This window comes from Lichtheimia ornata (genome assembly GCF_029851405.1).
Source record: "Lichtheimia ornata isolate CBS 291.66 chromosome Unknown scaffold00089, whole genome shotgun sequence".
NCBI classification, from domain to species: Eukaryota; Fungi; Mucoromycota; class Mucoromycetes; order Mucorales; family Lichtheimiaceae; genus Lichtheimia; species Lichtheimia ornata.
Genome location: NW_026695409.1, coordinates 1 through 20,100, shown reverse-complemented (window position 1 = coordinate 20,100; position 20,100 = coordinate 1). Strand labels below are relative to the sequence as shown.

Genomic DNA, 20,100 nt, shown 5'->3' with positions numbered 1-20,100 from the left:
TCCTTGAAACTGTGTGCATGTTAGCTAGCTTTGTCCCAAATTGGTAATTGGTCATCTCATTTATATCCACACCCATCATCCATCATACCAGCAGTGGTATGATGATAGTAATGATGATATATATAGACCTGCCCGCCAATATTGGTAGCAGCAGCTATGTAAGCTGCTGTTGACAGGGGGCGGATCGGTTACTCATGTTACCATGGTCAACAACAACAACAACAACGTTACCATTACCCCCAACCCCCACATCACACGTAGCATACATAACATCCCCCAGGTATGCATTTGAAAAAGGAAAACGAAAGAAAGGGGTTTGTGTTTTGGATCCACCACGCAGACCAATGTAAAAAAGGTGGGGTTGGAATAAGGAGTCAATGTCAATGCCGCATACATACAGCATCCATCTCCGTACAAGTCCACATCCTATCCCTGCAAAAACGATCTGCTGCTGCTGTTACTCCTTTCCGACTGCGACTTTGGTCTCTTTTAGCTTACAGTAAGCATTCTCCCACATATACTACATACGCGTACTATTATATTCTAAACCCCTGCTTCTCTTTTTCACCGCCGCCTCTGCACCCGAATCGGATCGCATGGACATTTATCAGGGTCCATCATGTGTGGTACCTTGCCATCACCATCATCATCATCATCAAGTACTCTCATTTGAAACGATCGAGGGTACGTGTGTACGTATACTCATCTCGGCAAAGGAAACTCTAATCATCCATTGTTTGTTACAATTGGTGTTTTATGAGCTTGTAATGTGACACTGACCCTGATAGAACAGTTTTTACTTATCACATTGGCTCATTGTCTTTTGATTAGGATCGAATGATGATCCATTTCTAGCATAAAAGTGGTAGGTAATTATAGTAGATGTTGATCATGCACCAATATCAAAGCAATTTACGGGACACAATGTGATTGAAGCGCCTTTTAGATTTAGCTACTTGTAATCACGCGAAGCCATTGCCAGTTTTTGACAGCAAACTTGATGAATGATAATTAACTTTCCTCTCCTCTCTCTTTTTCTCTTTCTCTCTTTCGGCACATTCTTGGACTTCCGAGCAACCGATGACAATAATCAATTTATTCACCCATTGTGTTTAATTTGGGATGCTTTATTACAGTGCTTGATTGTCTACATGCAAACGATAAATGAACCACTACTACAGCAATTGAATAGGAGTGATAGAGTATGATAGGATCATTGTATATGGATATGATGTGTAAAAGAGAAGGGAGAGGGGGTATGTGCGTTGTGTGGCCCTCGTGACCCATCGGGGGGATGAGCTTGTTGGTGGTGGATGTTCCACAAAAGAAGCAATAGGAAGAGCAAAGACGCGGCCCGCGGCATGACGTTGGCTTTTCCTTTATTCACACTCTTGCACTTTACACACGCACACCCACAATAACACCAACAACAACAACAGCTTGGCCTGTTCTCGAACACCTTGCAGCATTGCAGCTTATTATTTGAACAACGAAATACACCTTGTCGACAACAACAACAACTCTTTTCTCTTCTTTCTTTCTCAACTCCCTTTTGAGTCAATCTCGTTCTCTTGATAATACATTATAGCATTCACTCACACGCACACACCCATTCATACGCACCCACAGACACACATACATACATATCTCAATGGACAGCCAATCACGACGTTATCCTTATCCATACGGTCAACCAGAGACTAGTCATCAACCACCTCCTCCATCCTCAGCTACGGGTCCAACTGCTACAACCAATGCTGCAGCACCTCCACCTCCTCCATCAGCAGCAGCAGCAGCAGCTTCCAAGGAAATATACCAATACGATGCACCCTGGCCAATCTATGCTCTCGATTGGTGCAAGACACCTCATGAACGAAAGGGTTTTCGAATGGCTCTTGGCAGTATCATTGAAGAAAGCAATAATAAGGTATGTTTATTACAAGAGTAGATGATGATGTATTTACTCATCAAGGGACATGTTGTCGTTAGCTCCAAGTGATTGCTCGTACCGATACGTTGGATGGAGGTGCTATGTATGGTGGAATGAATCATGCAGTGCCAGATTTTACAGTGGTAGCAGAAGCAGACGTATACTATCCAACGACCAAAGTGCTTTGGGAACCATGGAGGGTAATGTAGCGTTGATTGGAAGGTTGGGGGGGGGAGAGGACAAAGGCGCGAGATGATTGACGTTGTTAGCAACAATAGAGTGATTCATCATGGCGATCCGATTTGTTGGCTACCACTGGCGACATTCTCAGGATATGGGAATTGATTGATCACCCACGATATGGCTCCACAAGCAATTCCATCAACAGCTCTAGTAGGCGCAACAGCCCTCCTTATTACATGCAACAACTCGTCAAGAAAGCAGAGTTGGCCAATGTAAGTTATTACAAATAGAGAGAGGGAAGGTTGCCATGGATACTGATCAGCGTGAATTAGACAAAGCAAACCGACTTTTGTGCACCATTGACATCATTTGATTGGAATGAAGCGGATCCTTCACTGATTGTGACATCCAGCATTGATACGACATGCACCGTATGGAACGTGGAGACCAATCAAGCCAAAACACAGTTGATTGCACATGATAGTGATGTTTATGATGTCGCCTTTATGCATGGATCAGCGGATATCTTTGCCAGTGTTGGTGCTGATGGATCGGTGCGACTCTTTGATCTCAGGTATGTACATATAGAAAGCATGGCGCATGGACCACGTTGCTTATTTTACATCTTTCATAGATCACTTGAACATTCAACCATCTTATATGAAGCACCACCAAGTACAACTGTGGACAATGGTCGATCAGCAGCAGGAGCACACAATGGAAGCAGTAGTTCGGCAGCGGCTATGGTGAATGCAGGAACAAACCCATTGTTACGATTACAATTCAACAGGATGAATCCCAACATGCTTGCCACATTCCACATGGACTCTTCATCAGTATTGGTATTGGATATTCGTTACCCAAGCACACCCACAGTGGAGCTTGTCAAGAGTCATCAAGGAAGTATCAATGGTATCAGCTGGTCACCTACCCAAGAAGGTCAGCTGTGCACTGGTGGCGATGATGGCCAAGTGCTTGTGTGGGACATTCACAATGGCGCAAATAGCACTACCGATCACCAGACCAGTCCACGCCACCGCCATCAATATTATCAACAACAAAATCGATACAACAACAGCAACAGCAATCATCACCACCATGCTACTCGTTCTATTCAAGATCCCATTCTAGCATACTCTGCTGCATCGGAAATCAATTCTCTCGCATGGAGTAAAGGTGTCCCTGATTGGATTGGAATCGGTTTTGGAAGGACTGTACAAGCGTTACGTGTTTAAAAACCTATGCCTTTTGTTTGTTTGAAAAAGTGACATATAAAAAAAAGCATCAACAAAGCCCTTTTATGTTTGGTATATACTGGAAGGGGGAATGCATGTGAAAATGATGATGATGATGATATGAATGAGGAGGAGAAGGAGGAAAAGGATCTAACTAGACACGAGGATGAGGAGGATAATGAACATGGCTAAGGAAATAAGGGTCATGGTAGGGCCCCATTGTCGTAATCTTGCCCAAATAGCTTCGAGGCGAGTGGTCCGTGTCTGCATCTCAAGCATACGTAGCCGTTTATCCAGATTCCCACTCCTGATGTAACCTTCTACCTTGGAAGCGGTCCTCTTTTGACGATCTCGTAAATGTTCCAACCTTGGTATCCGATTGTTGGCTGATCGTAAGGTTTCATACATGGCACTCGTGCGTTCTAATCGTTCAAGTGTAATGCGGGTATCAATTTGCTTTACATATAAAAAGTGAGTGGGATGGTGATGATGATGACCATAGTCAAGGCAGCTGCTTACATGCGTATCATTGTCCAATTGTTTGAGCTTATCAATGTAGTTGATGATATCACCCTGGCAAGTCGTAATACGCTGTCGTTCTATATGTATAAGGTATTCGAATCGTGCAATGCTGTTCTTGAGATGGTTGATTAACCCTGATCCAGTCCTTTCAAAAATACCTCTCTATTAGCCATCCTACCATTTGCTTTTCCCTCCTTCTCCTTTTTAAATTACTTACAGTAGTGGTTGACAACCCGTTGTATCATTAGTTGTATGGTTGATAGATGTATGATGCCAATCAGCGGGAACAACAAAGTTTTGCATTTGGCACTTGATCTCTTGTAGGCTGGTTAAAGGATGAAAAGATGAGGATGTGCTGATTGCATTGTTGTTGTTGGTGCTGCTATTAATCGATCTTGTCGATGGAGTACCTATCCCGGTTGCTATGTGAGATACTTCGTTTCGCTGGAGATGGGATGCAAAACCTACCCATTGGTGACACGGTAATATGCCAAGGTTCCTCCTCCTCCTTTGGTTTTTTGAATCGACGTACGCTATTGACCAGTCGCGTCACTCCCAAGATGGGTTTTTGTCGTCGTGACCCATGTCGTCGATGATAATGATAATGATGATGCGGTCTTTTACTGCTGCCATTGTTGGTGACGTCTGAGTTGGAGCGGGTCGTTGTTGTTGTGGTATAATGATAGTTTCCAGCAGTACCTGGTGTTGCTGTGTGGGGTACCGCGCCAAATGCAGGATGCCATGGTAACGATGAACTTGGCAACGACCCAGGATGGACATGGCCGACCTTGATGAGATTGTTGACCTCTTCAAATTCCATTGCACTTCATTCGTGAATAAAGATTGAGAGAGAGAGAGAGAGAGAGAGAGAAAAAGAAAGAGAAACTCGAGAAGCCTTCTGTGAATTAATATGGCCTTGGCATTCAAGGAGCAACAAGTCCGCTGCTGTTCTTGTGCTCAAAGATCCCTTTCATGCTGTCTGTGTCCTGATCTTCTCCTAATTTAGAAATCACATTTGCTACGTGCACATGACAGCCCTACATTGTAGTCACGTGTGTTCCATCGCTTGATCATATGGGACATGGATCATCACATTCTTTGATCTGTATACTCACAGCTTGTGCCTTTTATTGAGAATTCAAGTACTTTGAGAACACCTCTTCTTCACTAGTGTATATGCATTGGAAAGACGATGGTGAATCGGTCATTTAGCTCCCTCTTGTATGTGGTTGATGCTCATTAGGTGCATTTCCAGGTTTAAAAGATGTGCTATACCAAGGGACGTCCTCACAATTGACCTGTTTGTCACTGCCATCGCATACTTGAAGTCCGAATCTTCCATTATCAGAGCAGTAGATCCATAAATGCTTCTCTTTTTCATTCTGCTTGGCGTCTTTCGCCCCTTTGTTGCACATTCCATTACGCAGCTTGAAATTCTTTTTTATCAATCGTCCAACGCAAGCATACGCATTGGTGGTACTCTGGAACTGATACGGTGTCATTACGTATATAGCATAGTCCGGGTTTTCCTCTTTGCATTTTCTAGCTGCATTGGCCACACCAATACTACCACTGTCGATGAGCTTTGGCTTTTTGTCTGGGAGAGGAGCCTTGCCATCATATTGTTTAAAAGCTTTATAGAGGTCGGGACCGATGTCCTCCTGAGCTTGAACGAATGAACAACCAAGGGACAAAAACACACCAGAAAGAAGAGTCAACGACAATTTCATGATTCAAGAAAACTTATGATGTCGACAGCTGCTGGAAACGCCTTCTTTTATACTGTGCGTAGCTATTTGCTTCCTTTATAAAGTATTCATACAGCAGCCAGCCTTCATAATGCAATCGATTGCCAACGTTTAGCCTACTAATGTACGCTACCCCTTACACATTGCATCAACCACCACCCTTCTTGCAAAACCCGCATACATGCAGCATTGACTCGTATCTCAGTTACTTTTCAGCCAGTGACTTCGTTGCTGGATTTATAATTGGGAATGATTCGATTTCAGAGTATGGGCAAGATGACATTGTAAGTGCTAACTAATTGCGATTCTTGATAAAAGAGACAATTGGTGTTTATCAGCTATGCAACGATTTTGCCATGGGAGTGAGGCGTACATAACGCTACACGTTGGTGCGTGGTATATGCGGAAATGATATCGAGTCCCCACTCCAAATTACACGCATCATGGCAGGGTAGGATGTCTTCTGCAACAAATTGCATTAAGAATATAGCAAACGACGTGACAAGCATTACCAATGCCGCTGCTGCTTTCATGCAGACGAAATAAAGAACGGATGCGGTGACTACATAATGGGCCATGGCATAGTTTTGTGAGCGGCAACCCTTTCCAGAAATGAGATGGATGTCTTTGTTACTCCTCTCCACATAAGTAAGATGCCAATCAATCATGAAATGATCATGTAGGGGAAAGTTGTTTATAGATGCACAAATTGGCGTTTCTTTCTTTTTATGGTATTGAACAAAGATGCAGTTTCAAAGTCTGTATTGGCAGTGGTAAGTACGAAAAATGACCAAAGGTGCAAACGATGGATAGGTAATACGTGAGGTGATGGATCAATTTCATTGTCATATACCGCAGACTAAATTTCTCACATAGGCAGAGTGGGAAGCGCGCGCTTATCGGTCTCTCTCCTTTTCCTTACAACGTCTCCATGTCCACCACCGACAATCTCGTATCACAACTCAACGAACGTCTTGCCCAATTGCATATCATTCACAATGAAATTGGAACGTCAACCAACAAACAACAACAGCAAAAACAACTTTTATTTGAAGCCATGATTCGTGCAGCCGATCAGCATGTCGACCAGGTCGTTAACGAGCGCAATGCCCTTGAAGACAACATCCACGCCACACACGCACGCATTTTGACCTTGAAGCGACTCATGGGGGAATTTGTTACGGACAATGGCTTTGTACGCAAAGACACTCTCTTGGCAACTTTGCAGGACTTGGAAATGGAGAAGCAAGTCGTACAAAAGGTTAGACAAGTACTGTATAAAGGTTGCTTTGTATTAATCATTGTATGCCGTTGATTAGCAATATGAAAAGCGACTTGAAGGGGTCCTAGGTATCGTCATAGCAACATCATCCATGATACGCTGGTTGTTCACTCGCGTCTTTCTCTTTTAGTCTTGCAACAAGAGTTGATACGATTCCGCGAATGTCTCCAGAGCTTTGTGAACAGTGATTTGATTACCGAGCAAGATACGGATGTTTCTACGCCTGCAGTGGCTGCTATGGAGGAGGAAATCAAACGTTGTCAAAATGAATTTGTAAGTATGGAGGAGCTTTTTTGTTTATGTCATGTAACTAAGGGATCTATTTGTTTCAGCGCGCACGGACACAGTACCTGGACAAGTGCGTCAAACAAATTGTCGACCTATGGATGGTGCTTGGGTTACTACCACAGGATGATCGTGATAGCGACTTGTATCAGTTATACGACGCCGATGTGACAGCACCTGAAAAACTGGCATTATACAACAAACTCGTGAGCGATGACAATATACATGATATCGAACAAAGGATCAAAGAGGTATGACTAAAATGCGTGGTGATCGTATGAAGTGCTCAAGGTATCATATCAATAGCTGGAGACACTGCAGCAAGAACGTGAATTTCGAAAGCAAGAAATCGTGCATCGGCTCAATCATCTATGGGATCGACTCAAAGTGCCAAAGAATGAACGTGATGCATTCCGACAAAAGCATAATGGATTGAAAGAGCAGGATATCAAAGAGGCAAGCATACAACAATCATACACTGTCGATATCATTCTCATTATGGACATTCAATAATAGTACGAGAAGCTTGTTAATGATCTCAGCAAACTCAAGTCAGAGCGATTGGATGACTTTATACAAGGTGCACGGGAGGATTTGGTGCGTTTATGGGATCAGCTTTACCTTTCTCGTGAAGAACGACAACAATTCAAACCAGCATTTGAAGGTACTCTTTTTGGTGTTGCTCAAGGACAAAGAAAAACTCATTATTGCGATATAGACCAATACAACGACCATTTGCTGGATCTCCATGAGAAGGAAATTAGTCGACTACAGCTGCTTGTTGAAGACCGAAAGTACATCTTGGATCGTATCGAGCGTTATACGAAGCTCACAGAAGAAGTCAAGGAGTTTGAGGTAAGCTAAATCAATCTTGTGCTTGAGAGATGAAGATGGCTGACGATACATGTATAGGAAATCACCAATGATCCATCTCGGTTGTTTAGTAGGGGTCAACGTGATCCTGGTCGATTGTTACGAGAAGAACGTTTCCGCAAGAGAATTGCTAGGGAGTTACCCAAGGCAAGTTTGATGCAAGGGATGCTAAGGAAGAAGATCTAATAGTGATGACATAGGTCAAGCATGAACTTGAAGGAGCATTACTTGAGTTTGAAGTGACGCATGACAAACCATTCTGTGTCTATGGCAAGCCGTACCTTAAGGAGATCATGGATAGCAACATCAATGGGCCAACGGATACGGGCAATAGCCGAACACCACGTCGTCATCATATCCAAAATGACATTGATGAGGAAATATGCTACAGCAAAGCAGCCACCAGTCCTCGCTACAAATCACCAAGCGCACGTCGCATTTTCCGCACACCACAACCTCGTCGTACATATGACTTTAATGCACGTCTTGCTCAAATCAACCGCCCCAATCCACCACAACGACAAAAGTCATCTACGGATGAACCAAGCATCCTTCATCGTGTGCGCGCTCATAACATTCGAAAACGACGTGCAGCAATAGCCAAAGCAGGCCGCTCAGCACAAGATCGAACCAGTGGAAGCAGCAGTGATTACACATTCGATAGTAGTCTCTTTTCGGATAATGCGGCCAATGATGAAAATACAGCTCCCTCTGACAATGGCTCGGAACACTTGACAACGCCCTCTCATCAGGTAAGAAAAGGAACAACAAAGTGGGATCCATGGTTAACACCGCATGTTTATATTAGAAATTGAAGCAACGAGCAAGCCCAAAACTATTCAGTGACGACGATGATGCTCTCGATTTCGATATCTTTGATGATGGGCCAGAGCTAAGCGAGTTATCGGCTGACGAAGCATGATTCTTATATACCATTTTCTCCAATATGTATCATTTGTTTTCCTTCATTAATATAAGCAGTGTATATGAAATTGTCTATCTGGGTGTTATTGTGCATGATAGGAGGTGTTTTAGGCGAGGAAACGGTAATAGGCCCATGCGAGCAACACCACAAGAGGGAGGAGGATACGTAAAGCACTATGGATACACAATGTCAGATATCCCACGTGATAGTTTCAATGATGATCCCATATACTTACTTGCCCTGAGGAGCCTGACCACTGGTAGTTGTAGTAGTAGAAGTAGTTTGCACAGGAACCGACTAGGAAATAAATCATCCGTTAGCTACATCCGATTGCTCCCCGCTTTTGCTTTGCAACTTACGGCAGGATCGACATCACCAATATAGTACTTTTCCAAGAGGTCACGAGCATCAGGAGAGTGACCGACATCTTCAAAAGGACCAGTGGCATCCTTTGCACCTTCATCGATAAGGACTTCTTCACCACCAGGGTGCTGGATAACTTGGGGATGAGCAACGCTGCCATGCCAACACACACACAACACACAACACACAAACACGCGTCATCCTACCTCATCAACGAAGGGAGTAATGTCATACACCTTGGCATCGATGACCATCCACAAGTCTTCACGCTTGTTGTGCTTTGCAATTTCCTCGTAAGTATAAATCTTGGCTGACATGGTTAACACGCGGAAGAGAACACAGCAACCTACTCTTGTGGCACGGATCCCAGATAACCTCCTCTCCCCAACCCACTCACTCACTCCGTTAGGAGATACAAGCCACGGCCAATGCTGGTAACACACCCAAAATGGATTGCATGATAATCACTATCACTAGCCTAGGAAAAAAAAAAGATCTCACATGTACCTTTTTTTATATCGATCATCATGATAAACTATATGACAATAAAGATGAATGATGGACGTTCAGGGCAATAACAATGTCATGTCATGGATCATGCCGCGAATTGTTTGGTTACGCGTGTCAACACCGAGAATAGTGCAAACTGTTTCAGATGGACAAATAGACCAAAATCCTTGATGCTCAAGAACGATACTAGAAAGATGATGTATCAGGTACCCGCTTACAATGCTCGATGAAGGATCCATCCACACGACTATGTTGTTGTTGTTGCTAGTGGTGATCCATTGGTATATCAAGCGGGAGAAATGATCCACGTACTGCTTGTCGTCTTGTGTCACAAGCACGTCGTCTTTTCTCATTACATGTCCCAAATCATCTTTATCCTCATTCCTGATATTGCCTGTTGTATACGCGATGATAGTAGGGCGTTGCTGCATATCCATGGACATTGTAGAAAAGAAGGATTTCAAAATGAGAGGGTTGTCAGTGGCTGTGATAATGACACAAGGAGGAGGTTCAACAAGGGATGATGATGCTGTCAAAGCTGATGATGATGATGATGATGCCACGCGATACAAGCTGGAATGGATGGTGATAATAGTGAGAAAGCAAGTAATGAATGCAACAGCGATTTGGCAAATGAGAATCTGCCGCACGACATCATGCGGGGTTGCTGTCAAGTAACGAGTCGTCAATGGCATTCAAAAGTGATGCAAGGAGGGGGGGGGAAAGAGAAGAGATCTGCTGTTATTCTGGATTTGAATGTGCCACGCCTGTTTAAAAAGGGGCACCCTTATTTAATTTGGCTGTGGGATGACCGTGATTCCCTTTCCTCTTTTTTCTTCTTTCTCTTTTCCTTAACAACATGACCTTTGTCGAGAATTTCCCCGAAGGCTTTTTCTTTATACGATGCAAAGAAGCACCCATGGCAGTGGATGTCCATGGTGGTGGCATGACGGTAAAAAAAGCTTATTACAGTGGACAACGTTGCATTTTGATCTGACATAAACATCCGTATCATTTTCCTTAGAACGACGCAACTATCATTATTTGGCAACAGGTAAAGGGAATAGAGTTACCAGTGTCCATACGTATCACTAAGCTTGATTTACATATAGAAAATGGTTGACAGCATCAACCAAGTAATGCTCTTCTTTATCCCAACATCATGATGTCGTATATTGAATCTTTCTTTTGGCTATCTATTTAGCTTTGGATGCATGAGGATGGATTCCTAATTAACAAAAAATCAGGCCTAGGTACGTACGTGGGAATAGCAAAGATGTCTCGTGGATGCATGATAAGTACATACATAGCTAATCATATGTCGCTATCCAGTGCTGGATATCAAGGGAGGTATGTAATGCATTGCCAATCACTTGAAGCACATGAAAGACGCAAAACTAAATCCTCTCTAGGCGAGATGAAAAAAGACAAGGCCATCATCCAATATGCTCGCAAGGCAGGCCTTGCAACCAACCAACGCTGGTCGTATTTAGACGGTTACATTTTTCCGACCGCTGCCCCGCACTTAGTACTGGATATTCGGGTAACCGGCTATAGTGATGATGGTTACTTTTTGTATGCAATGCTTACATTTATTACTTAGAACGGGGATGATTACAAGGAATCAAGCCATCTTTTTTTAAACACCAAGAACCCAAACAGTGCATCACAGCAGTGGGTGATTGAGCCATTTGAAGATCATCGTTCCAACCAAGATTTGGAGTTGCTTAGGCCACCGCCATGTGAGTTGTGTATGACAACCCTACATACATACGCAGTAAGCTGATCATGCACATCACCTCTTTTTCTTAGCCAAGAAGCATTTCGAGTTCCCTTCACCCGAGCAGCTATGTGATTACTATCGTTTGGTATACCTAGAAAAGCAAAAAGAGGTGACGGATCAAGCCTTGGCTGGTGCTGCGGCATTTAAGGTAAATGTGAAGAGCCCTGATTTGCTGTATCATGGATGATTAAAAGGTGAAGTATGATGTATGTAGGGCCTTAAGCTGTTGGTGGTAGAGCAAAGGAAAAAAGGTGAACCTATCAATTCCGATGGTGCAAGAGACATGTTAAAGGGCATGGTGATTCAAGAGGTGAGGGATAAAGGAAGAGAGGGTTTTATGCTATACCACGGCTAAATGGAAAACGATATCATCATTAGGCCAAGCTTCTTATATCCCATTATCGGAGCAGTGCTGTGTCCCAGCAACAGCTCGTGGATATTGTTCGGGGGGCTGAGCAAGCAGCAGCAAGTTACTTTTCTCGAGAATATGAACAACAATAGAGGATACCATCATTGCATTATAGTAACAGTCAAAGACAAAGAAACGCGATGCATTAATACCATCACCCATAAAACCCCTTTTGGTGTTCCGCTTTAGCTGAGATATTAGCAAGTTGGTTGCCATGGAGATTGAACCATCAATTACAGCTGTCGTATACTCATTTTGCATAAAAGCATAGGGATGGATGAACGCGTCGATAAAAGATAGCATTCTTTGGAAGTGTTTGTTTACTTTGTGGTAACAATGAGCTGTACTAATCTTGGATCAGGCGAGTGTTGTAATAATGGGGAGGAAGATTTGGGCCAACTTTGAGGGGCAACAAGGATCGAGTGAATTAAATTTCTTCTTTCTGGTCATTCCGGTGTGATGAGCATCGCCTAGACGAAGCTTTTAATAGCTAACATAGACCAAACTTGTTGTCAGCGTTTATCCTATTCTCCTGTCAAGTGGTCATCTCTTCACTTTTAGCCTCCCAAACGTGGATTAAAATCAATGCACCGAGATATGGGAGTTGAAATGGGTAGTTTTACACTATGGGACTCGATTCTCCTAGGACATGAGATGCTATGCCCATGTATCATGCTTCTTAATGATCGAACACTCACATTATATAGAACCACTTTGTAAAAGCAATTGAGCTCGCATGTTCCAGAACGGCTAATAAAACAGCTTCTGGGCCTTTGATGATGTCAACATGCCCATTTTCTCGTAAAGCAGCTTGCATCTAGGCTATCCTAGTGGTTCATCTTGTGGTCCGTAATACAGGTTATTGATGCGATGATGGTATGTAGGCATGTCTTCTTCTTTGACATTCTTACATGATGTAATCAACACAATGCATCTACATCTGGGAACAACAACAAGGTGATACAGCCAGCTTTGCATCTGGTAAGGATCCAGATGTTACTTTGAACACGAGCATTCATTTACACGAGTCGACTTTGTTACCTGCAGGGAATTGCTGTAGCTCAAGATACATAACAAAGGCGATCAAAGAGTGAGCCGCTCTCACATTGAGCAATCCTCAAACCAACGTTTGCCGACTTGGCAGAAAATTGGTCATTTTTTAAAATCATTTGTATTACATGGATGTCTTAGGAACCAGCCTACAGTAACCTTCTGTGGTAAAAAAGAAGAGGTGCAACATTCGGATTAACAGCTCTGCCGAGCGATTTTAGCGAGTTGTCCTATAGCAGTCAAGAAGCTAAACACTTCTTGTAACCATGAGCTTCCTCATCTGAGTCTTCTTCCGACAAATGTAAACTCGTGTACCCAGAAAGTAGAATTACCTTAGTGAGTAATAGGGTTGCTAGTGTAAAGTCTAAGGTCACGTTTTTTTACCATAAGGGTGGATTGGAAGCGCCTGGGCAATTAAAGGACGTTTGCCAAATGTGCTCAGTAGAGTGGATATTGGCGTAAGCAGTGTTCATAAGAACAAGTGTGCATGCAAGTAGCGATTGAATACGTTCATGGAATCGGTAAAAGTTGCTTAGCATAGGTCGAAGTTTTGCAAGCCTGTGATTGCATAGATGAGCTTCATAGAACCAAGAAATGGATACTACACACACAACGATGATTCTTTATGATTTGCCAAGCTGCAAGCCTGCATGTCGTACATGGGGTTGACTCTTTATTACTTGCCTACAGCAACCAAAAGCAATGCTATTGTAAATAGTGTTGAACAAAATCGTAACCTTATCGAATTGGATATACTAAGGCTAGTCCAAGAGCCAGGTAGAATCAATCGTGGTTGAACATTTATCTTATTCTTCTCAAGTATGCTGCATCATGGTAGTACACGGTACCTTTTTTGTCAACGAGGAATGCACATCATCAAATTGCAAGAAGGGCGTATGCATAGAAGACGAGTATGCATAGCAGTAATGAGTTCCCCATCATCAGTGTATAAGGTACGTCATGTTGTCAAAAGTACAGTGATCATGATGAATCGGAGAAATGCAGTAAGTAAACATGTTGTACAAGCTGTTTGTTCCGGGGCGGTGGAATGTTATTCAAGAAGTATTGTTCCCCAACCAAGTAACAAAGGTCATCATTATTATGCGACAACAAGAAGTGTATTTTGGTAACAAGAACAAGAAAGAAAGATGTGTTTAGTATAGTAGCAATAGAGTAGATGATTGATTGATGGTAACTTTGATCAAAGCTTGATAAAATAATCTGATGAGATGATGGGGGAAAGGGGAGGGGAGACTGTGGAACTTGCTAGATGGCCAATGTGTACCCAACCCCATCTCCCCTGCTCACGTACGTTCACGTGAATCCCAGCATTCCACAAAGGATATCGCGGTAAAAGAAAAGGGGTTGGGCCCCGGGTCACCTTTTATCTCTTTTTCTTTGCTGTTCAACCAGGCACAGTATTGTCTTCATACCCCCGCACCCACACCCACACCCTTCCCCTTCCTCTTCAACAACAAACCAACTGCAATGACAGACTCAGCTGCAGCATCAGAGCTTCGTCATCGCAACAACACGGGTGGCGGTGATAAGGCGGCTCGTCGCTTGTCCGACATGTCTGACACTTCCACCGTTGACGGCTGCAATGTCGATATGAACAAGACGTCCCACTTTTCTTATGGCAAAACACCTGATGGCAAAGGTAAATGAGCGCATGGAGGTGTGGAATAGTGGTAGAAGGAAGTTGCTTACCGTGTTGTTGTTGTGCATATAGTGTTTCGTGTACCTGCAACGCGTGACATGGTGACAGGGCTCGTCAATCCTCGAGAGAAAAAGTCCTTTTTCGACCTCTTGACATTGGGTACAATGATATTTGAAATCAGTCTCTTGTTCTTGTTGCCTCGATGGGCGAGTCAAGTGTTCTTCATCATGGTCTTTTTCTTTTGGCGCTTGGGATACAATGCTGGATTGGGTGCCTTGCTCAAGTACCAAAGTGATAGCCGTGGTCTCGTTCGTCTCGCCAAAAAGTACAAGATCTTTGACCAAGAAGCGAATCCCAAGGTGTATCGATGGCTAAACAACCAGTTGAGCATGAAGATGGGTGACGATTATGACTTTGCTGTAAGTGTTTCCGGATTGGGTAAAGGCCGATCATCATCATCCAAGACATGGGAAGAATCTTTTGAGTAACTCCCTAATGCATGTTACACCTTGACAGACCGCTCCCATTGAGTACAACACCTGGCTCTTGTATCGTCAATTGGTGGACCTCATCCTCATGAACGACTTTACATCCTACATTTGCGTCGTCATTGCTTGGTTCAACACATCCCATGAATCAAGCTTCTTTTTGGGTGATATGCTTCGTTGGTGTGGAGGTATCTTTATGATCTTATTCAACATTTGGGTCAAACTCGATGCTCAACGTGTGGTCAAGGACTTTGCATGGTGTAAGTAATGGAAATGGAACGCATGGTTACAATGATAAGCTCACATGCTGTGTGCTTAGATTGGGGCGACTTTTTCTTCTTGATCGAGCAATCCCTTACTTTTGATGGTGTATTCGAGATGGCACCCCATCCCATGTACTCGGTTGGCTATATTGGTTACTATGGCTTGTCGCTTATCAGTGCAAGCTATGCCGTGCTCTTTGTCAGCATTGCAGCTCATGCTCTTCAATTTGTGTTCTTGGCCTATGTTGAAACGCCTCGTAAGTAATTTGTATATACATACATGGATCACGATTACTCATCACTCAATGGTTTGTAGACATTGAAAAGACGTACAATCCACCCACACTCCCCAAGCGCCAACCTTCAACCAACGTGCCTGTCAGCTCTGATATGGATGTGCCCGTTGTCAGCAACGCATTGGATCAACAAGCTACCCGCGACTTTTATTCGTCCTACTTCCGCCGTGATTTGATTGTATTCAAGAACTTTGACCTTTGCCGTTCGACTGATTTGGCATCTGCAGTCCTTATGATTTATTCGGTTATCACTCCTTTGATCATTGGTGGCAAAATGGGAACTGCCTTTGCTGTTGCACAGGCTATCTTTTGGCGTCTCTTCCACACGTATGGTCTTGGTGCTTTGCTTCATGCTCAATCCGAAAGCAAGTGGTTCACAAGACACTTTGTGAAATGGGGCGGCGGAGTTGATCAAGCGTTCCAGAATTGGAAGAGCATCTACAACTTGTCACTTTCTATGACCTACATTACCTTTTCGGTGGCCTGCTGGGAAATGTATTCCTTGCCTACCAATTGGACCTATGGCACCACGCTATTGAGACACACTCTTGGCTTTGGATTCATCTTTTTGCACATTTGGACTGCTGTATCAATTTACGAGGTGTTGGGTGATTATGGATGGTAAGTGTGTGTGTTTTTCCTATGCGCTATAGGTAAAGCTAACATTGATGAAAAAGGTTTTATGGTGACTTTTTCTTGGATGAGCATCCTGGTCAACTCTTGTACACTGGCATCTACCGCTTCCTCAACAACCCCGAAAAGATTGTCGGCCATGCTGCTTTCTGGGGCATGACAATGATGGCCAACAGCTGGACGATCTTTGGTCTTGCCTTGTTTTCTCATATTTCAAGCTTCATGTTCTTGCACCATGTTGAAGCACCTCATATGCGAAAACTCTATGGCAACCAAATTCGCAAGGAAGCAGGTCTCACCAAGACCCTCAAATCAGCAGCAGTCGCCTTGCCCCATGCTATCCCCGACAAATTGCAAAAAGAAGTTACCAAGCTTATCCGTGAAACATCCGAACTTCAAACAGCTGTCAACACCACCAAGAATGTCGAGCGCATTATTAAGGAATTGGTTGAAAAGGTTGAAAAGACTGCTGAGGAGACTGCTGATGCTGTTGGTGATATGATGGATGCTGGTATGTACCATTCTTGAAAAGCGTAAATGGCATGTATGTATATTAACGGTGGTCTTTTTTTAAAACAGCACGCCCCAGACTCCAAGAAGTACTTTCAGAAACCAAGTCCATGCTTGAGACTTCCCGTTCCCGTTTGATTCATCCACTCGTTGCCAATGACATTGACACACTCGATCTCAGCCGTTACAGCGTTACTATTGATACCGATAAGACATTCAAGCTTGGTGATGCTATTCCCGTACGATGGACCGCCCCTGAGAACCATAGTGCACGTGACTGGATTGGTGTATACAAGATTACAGCCAACAAGGATCGTCATATTACCAATATTAGTTCTCGTGGTCTTTGGGATTGGGTGGCTGCTACTCCTGCTGGTGAAGAGCCCAAGGTGGTTACTGAAGGCACCGTGGTGTTCAAGGGTTGCAAGTTGCCATGGCAAACAGGCACCTATGAGTTCCGATATCACCATGATGGCAAACACAGCGTCATGTCACGATCAGTGCCTTTTGAGATCACTGCTCCCGAGCGACCAGCGTTACAAGATAAGGAAGCTGTACAGCGATGCTTGCTCAAATTGATACAACACGTACTTGGTAATGATCACGAGCGAATGCCAGTGACGCCTGTGGATGAATACATTGGCATGGGTGAAAAGGAAGCCAAGCACGTTGCCTACACAATCAAGCTCATGTTTGGTGTTGAATTTGCTTGGGAAATCATTCTTGCCGACAAGTGTGTAGCTCGTCTCACCAAGCGTCTTTATCATGCATTGGATGCTCTTGCTCCATTTGCTGTTGAAAAGCCTTCATTGTCGACAAGTCCCTCATCGACGGCTTCTTCTACTGCTCCCTCTTCTCCTTCCCTCACTTCCTCTGCCGCCTCTTTCTGTTCTCCTTCTATGATGGCCAAGGTTGCTACTACCGATTAATTTTGATGTTGTCTTTTCTTTGTTTCTTTTGCTATTGTAAATGTACATTCTCTTCAGCACATACACTTGTAAACAAAGATTGCTTATTTATTTGCACAAATTACTACATGGAGGCCATTGGAATGATGATAGTTGGTTGATACACACTACCCTAATTTGGCCATGTCTTTATGCACGTGGATCATTATGCTACATAGTGTAGGCCTTTGATGAAGAATCATGTGTTTTGAGACGATGAAGTAGGACGTCCTTTCTTAGTACGTATTGAACAAGGAAATGTTACTATCAATTGCCTCATCACCAAGTACTTTCTTTCTATGCAAGATCGATTGATTCCCACGATATGATCGTTAATCCATATCAAAGATAAAGGGTGATGGTATATATCATATCTATATCCTGCGTATAGAGTAGTACAAGCTCCTAAACAATGGTTCCATGGCTGAGTACAGTGGAAACAGCGACATGCGGTAATAGACAGTACATCCACATACTCAAGCTGTGTTACACAACACCCACAGACCCAACGCATCGCAGGGTACAAAAACGTCGGATGTCTTGGTCTTTGTTCTTTCCCATTTTCTTCCTTTTCGTCCTGCAAATATGACCGACAACAACAACCTTAACACCCTCGTCCAAGAATGGCTTCGTCTTGACAAGGTACCTTGTGTGGTCAATTACCCAACATGGGACACCGCCATTGATCCGCTTTACTACCCTGTAGAACGAAGAGACCCGTCAAGAAATCTCGTCGCTTCATGAATCTGGCAACTATGACGAATTACAGAAACGACTTGGCTCTCGTATCGAGTTTGGCACTGCTGGTAAGCAACTCTATCAGAATCCACACCTACACACACACACACCAGCAGCGTTTGACGTGATGTATGTTTGTATATAGGTCTTCGTGCCAAAATGGAAGCTGGCTTCTCAAGAATGAATGATTTGACAGTATTGCAAGCATCTCAGGTAAAAAGATGAAGAAGCATGGATCATACAATGAGTGGGATCATTGAGTAGTATCGTCTTTTCAGGGCCTCGCCAAGTACGTGCTCAATAACGTTCAAGATGCCAAATCACGTGGTGTTGTCGTTGGTCATGATCATCGTCATCACTCGGAGGACTTTGCTCGATTGACTGCTGCAGCTTTCATTTCTCTTGGTATCCGTGTTTGGTATTATCATGATTACGTTCATACTCCCATGGTGGTATGTATAGGTTACAAAACTCTCCTTGACATTTCAATTGATCATGCATGCCATTTGATGTAGCCCTACACTGTCAAGAAAAAGAATGCAGCAGCTGGTGTCATGATTACAGCATCGCATGTAAGTGTGCAAAGATAATTGGGATCGGAGTATGCATTAACAATGGTTATAGAACCCCAAGCAGGATAATGGCTACAAAGTGTAAGATTGTGGTGGATCATCATCTTCTCGAACGACAAAGCTGATTTGATACAATGCATAGGTATTGGGAAAATGCATGCCAGATCATCCCTCCTCATGACAAGGGTATCGCTGACAGCATTCAAGAAAACTTGGAACCTTGGGTTTGGGATTACAAGCTTGTGGATACCAGTGATCTATGCCAAGAGCCTGTTGGCGTGATTGACAGCTACTTTGAGGAAGTGGAAGCCTTGTCACAATACAGGCAAGTAAACGTGATATGAGGATCTTATTTTCAAACAGCTTACAATGCATACAGAGCGGATAATGAAGCTACATCTCTCAAGTTCGTATACACTGCCATGCATGGTATTGGTGCTCCCTTTGCAGAGCGTGCCTTTGATTGCTTCCACCTTCCAAAATTCGTTCCTGTTGCAGAGCAAATCCACCCCGATCCTGAATTTTCTACCGTTGAATTCCCTAATCCTGAAGAAGGCAAAGGTTCCTTGGTAAGTAAAAGTGATGATGATGAGATGGCATCGATCCTAACCATGTCTTTTTCAGAAATTGGCTATTGAGACAGCTGACAAAGCCAACGCAGATTTGATTTTGGCCAATGATCCCGATGCCGATCGCTTAGCAATTGCTGAAAAAGTCAAGTGAGTCTTCAACTTTGGTATTGGATGCATCGACTTTCACATTCCTAACCCATGAATATTAGTGGCGAATGGACACTTCTTACCGGTAATCAAATTGGTGCCATTTTGGGTGCTGCAAACTATGAGAAAGCACGAGCAGCTGGTGTTCCTGCTAGTAAGTTCACCCACCCACCCAC

The 20,100-nt window shown here is 43.5% G+C and overlaps 7 protein-coding genes across 7 annotated transcripts; 5 read left to right on the top strand and 2 right to left on the bottom strand.

Annotated features, from left to right (window-relative positions):
- Positions 1 to 1,651: 1,651 nt before the first annotated feature.
- On the top strand, positions 1,652 to 3,348 carry O0I10_011394 (uncharacterized protein; the record flags this gene model as incomplete). Its single annotated transcript, XM_058491362.1, has 5 exons — positions 1,652 to 1,927; positions 1,990 to 2,130; positions 2,209 to 2,385; positions 2,446 to 2,687; positions 2,748 to 3,348. The coding sequence occupies 5 exons, from the start codon at positions 1,652 to 1,654 to the stop codon at positions 3,346 to 3,348; spliced, it is 1,437 nt and encodes a 478-aa protein (XP_058337846.1).
- A 150-nt stretch (positions 3,349 to 3,498) lies between these two features.
- O0I10_011393 (uncharacterized protein) lies at positions 3,499 to 4,690 on the bottom strand (the record flags this gene model as incomplete). The annotated part of the gene is made up of 4 exons (XM_058491361.1): positions 3,499 to 3,804; positions 3,868 to 4,015; positions 4,088 to 4,280; positions 4,339 to 4,690. The coding sequence occupies 4 exons, from the start codon at positions 4,688 to 4,690 to the stop codon at positions 3,499 to 3,501; spliced, it is 999 nt and encodes a 332-aa protein (XP_058337845.1).
- A 1,859-nt stretch (positions 4,691 to 6,549) lies between these two features.
- On the top strand, positions 6,550 to 8,980 carry O0I10_011392 (uncharacterized protein; the record flags this gene model as incomplete). Its single annotated transcript, XM_058491360.1, has 10 exons — positions 6,550 to 6,879; positions 6,938 to 6,968; positions 7,031 to 7,173; positions 7,233 to 7,436; positions 7,492 to 7,641; positions 7,702 to 7,849; positions 7,904 to 8,040; positions 8,098 to 8,205; positions 8,259 to 8,810; positions 8,867 to 8,980. 10 exons carry the CDS (start codon positions 6,550 to 6,552, stop codon positions 8,978 to 8,980), a joined length of 1,917 nt encoding a protein of 638 aa, XP_058337844.1.
- A 109-nt stretch (positions 8,981 to 9,089) lies between these two features.
- Positions 9,090 to 9,663, bottom strand: O0I10_011391 (uncharacterized protein; the record flags this gene model as incomplete). Its single annotated transcript, XM_058491359.1, has 4 exons — positions 9,090 to 9,156; positions 9,219 to 9,280; positions 9,343 to 9,474; positions 9,553 to 9,663. The coding sequence occupies 4 exons, from the start codon at positions 9,661 to 9,663 to the stop codon at positions 9,090 to 9,092; spliced, it is 372 nt and encodes a 123-aa protein (XP_058337843.1).
- A 1,052-nt stretch (positions 9,664 to 10,715) lies between these two features.
- On the top strand, positions 10,716 to 12,140 carry O0I10_011390 (uncharacterized protein; the record flags this gene model as incomplete). The annotated part of the gene is made up of 9 exons (XM_058491358.1): positions 10,716 to 10,808; positions 10,881 to 10,910; positions 10,969 to 10,992; positions 11,167 to 11,206; positions 11,269 to 11,399; positions 11,460 to 11,598; positions 11,669 to 11,787; positions 11,854 to 11,949; positions 12,018 to 12,140. 9 exons carry the CDS (start codon positions 10,716 to 10,718, stop codon positions 12,138 to 12,140), a joined length of 795 nt encoding a protein of 264 aa, XP_058337842.1.
- A 2,446-nt stretch (positions 12,141 to 14,586) lies between these two features.
- Positions 14,587 to 17,877, top strand: O0I10_011389 (uncharacterized protein; the record flags this gene model as incomplete). Its single annotated transcript, XM_058491357.1, has 7 exons — positions 14,587 to 14,758; positions 14,831 to 15,177; positions 15,275 to 15,506; positions 15,566 to 15,766; positions 15,826 to 16,426; positions 16,483 to 16,949; positions 17,018 to 17,877. 7 exons carry the CDS (start codon positions 14,587 to 14,589, stop codon positions 17,875 to 17,877), a joined length of 2,880 nt encoding a protein of 959 aa, XP_058337841.1.
- Positions 17,878 to 18,480: 603 nt separating this feature from the next.
- On the top strand, positions 18,481 to 20,078 carry O0I10_011388 (uncharacterized protein; the record flags this gene model as incomplete). Its single annotated transcript, XM_058491356.1, has 10 exons — positions 18,481 to 18,537; positions 18,602 to 18,701; positions 18,779 to 18,846; positions 18,912 to 19,085; positions 19,149 to 19,205; positions 19,258 to 19,286; positions 19,348 to 19,530; positions 19,585 to 19,774; positions 19,830 to 19,924; positions 19,987 to 20,078. Coding segments are annotated over 10 exons (1,045 nt in total), but the record flags the coding sequence as incomplete, so codon positions are not given.
- Between the last annotated feature and the right edge of the window lie 22 nt (positions 20,079 to 20,100).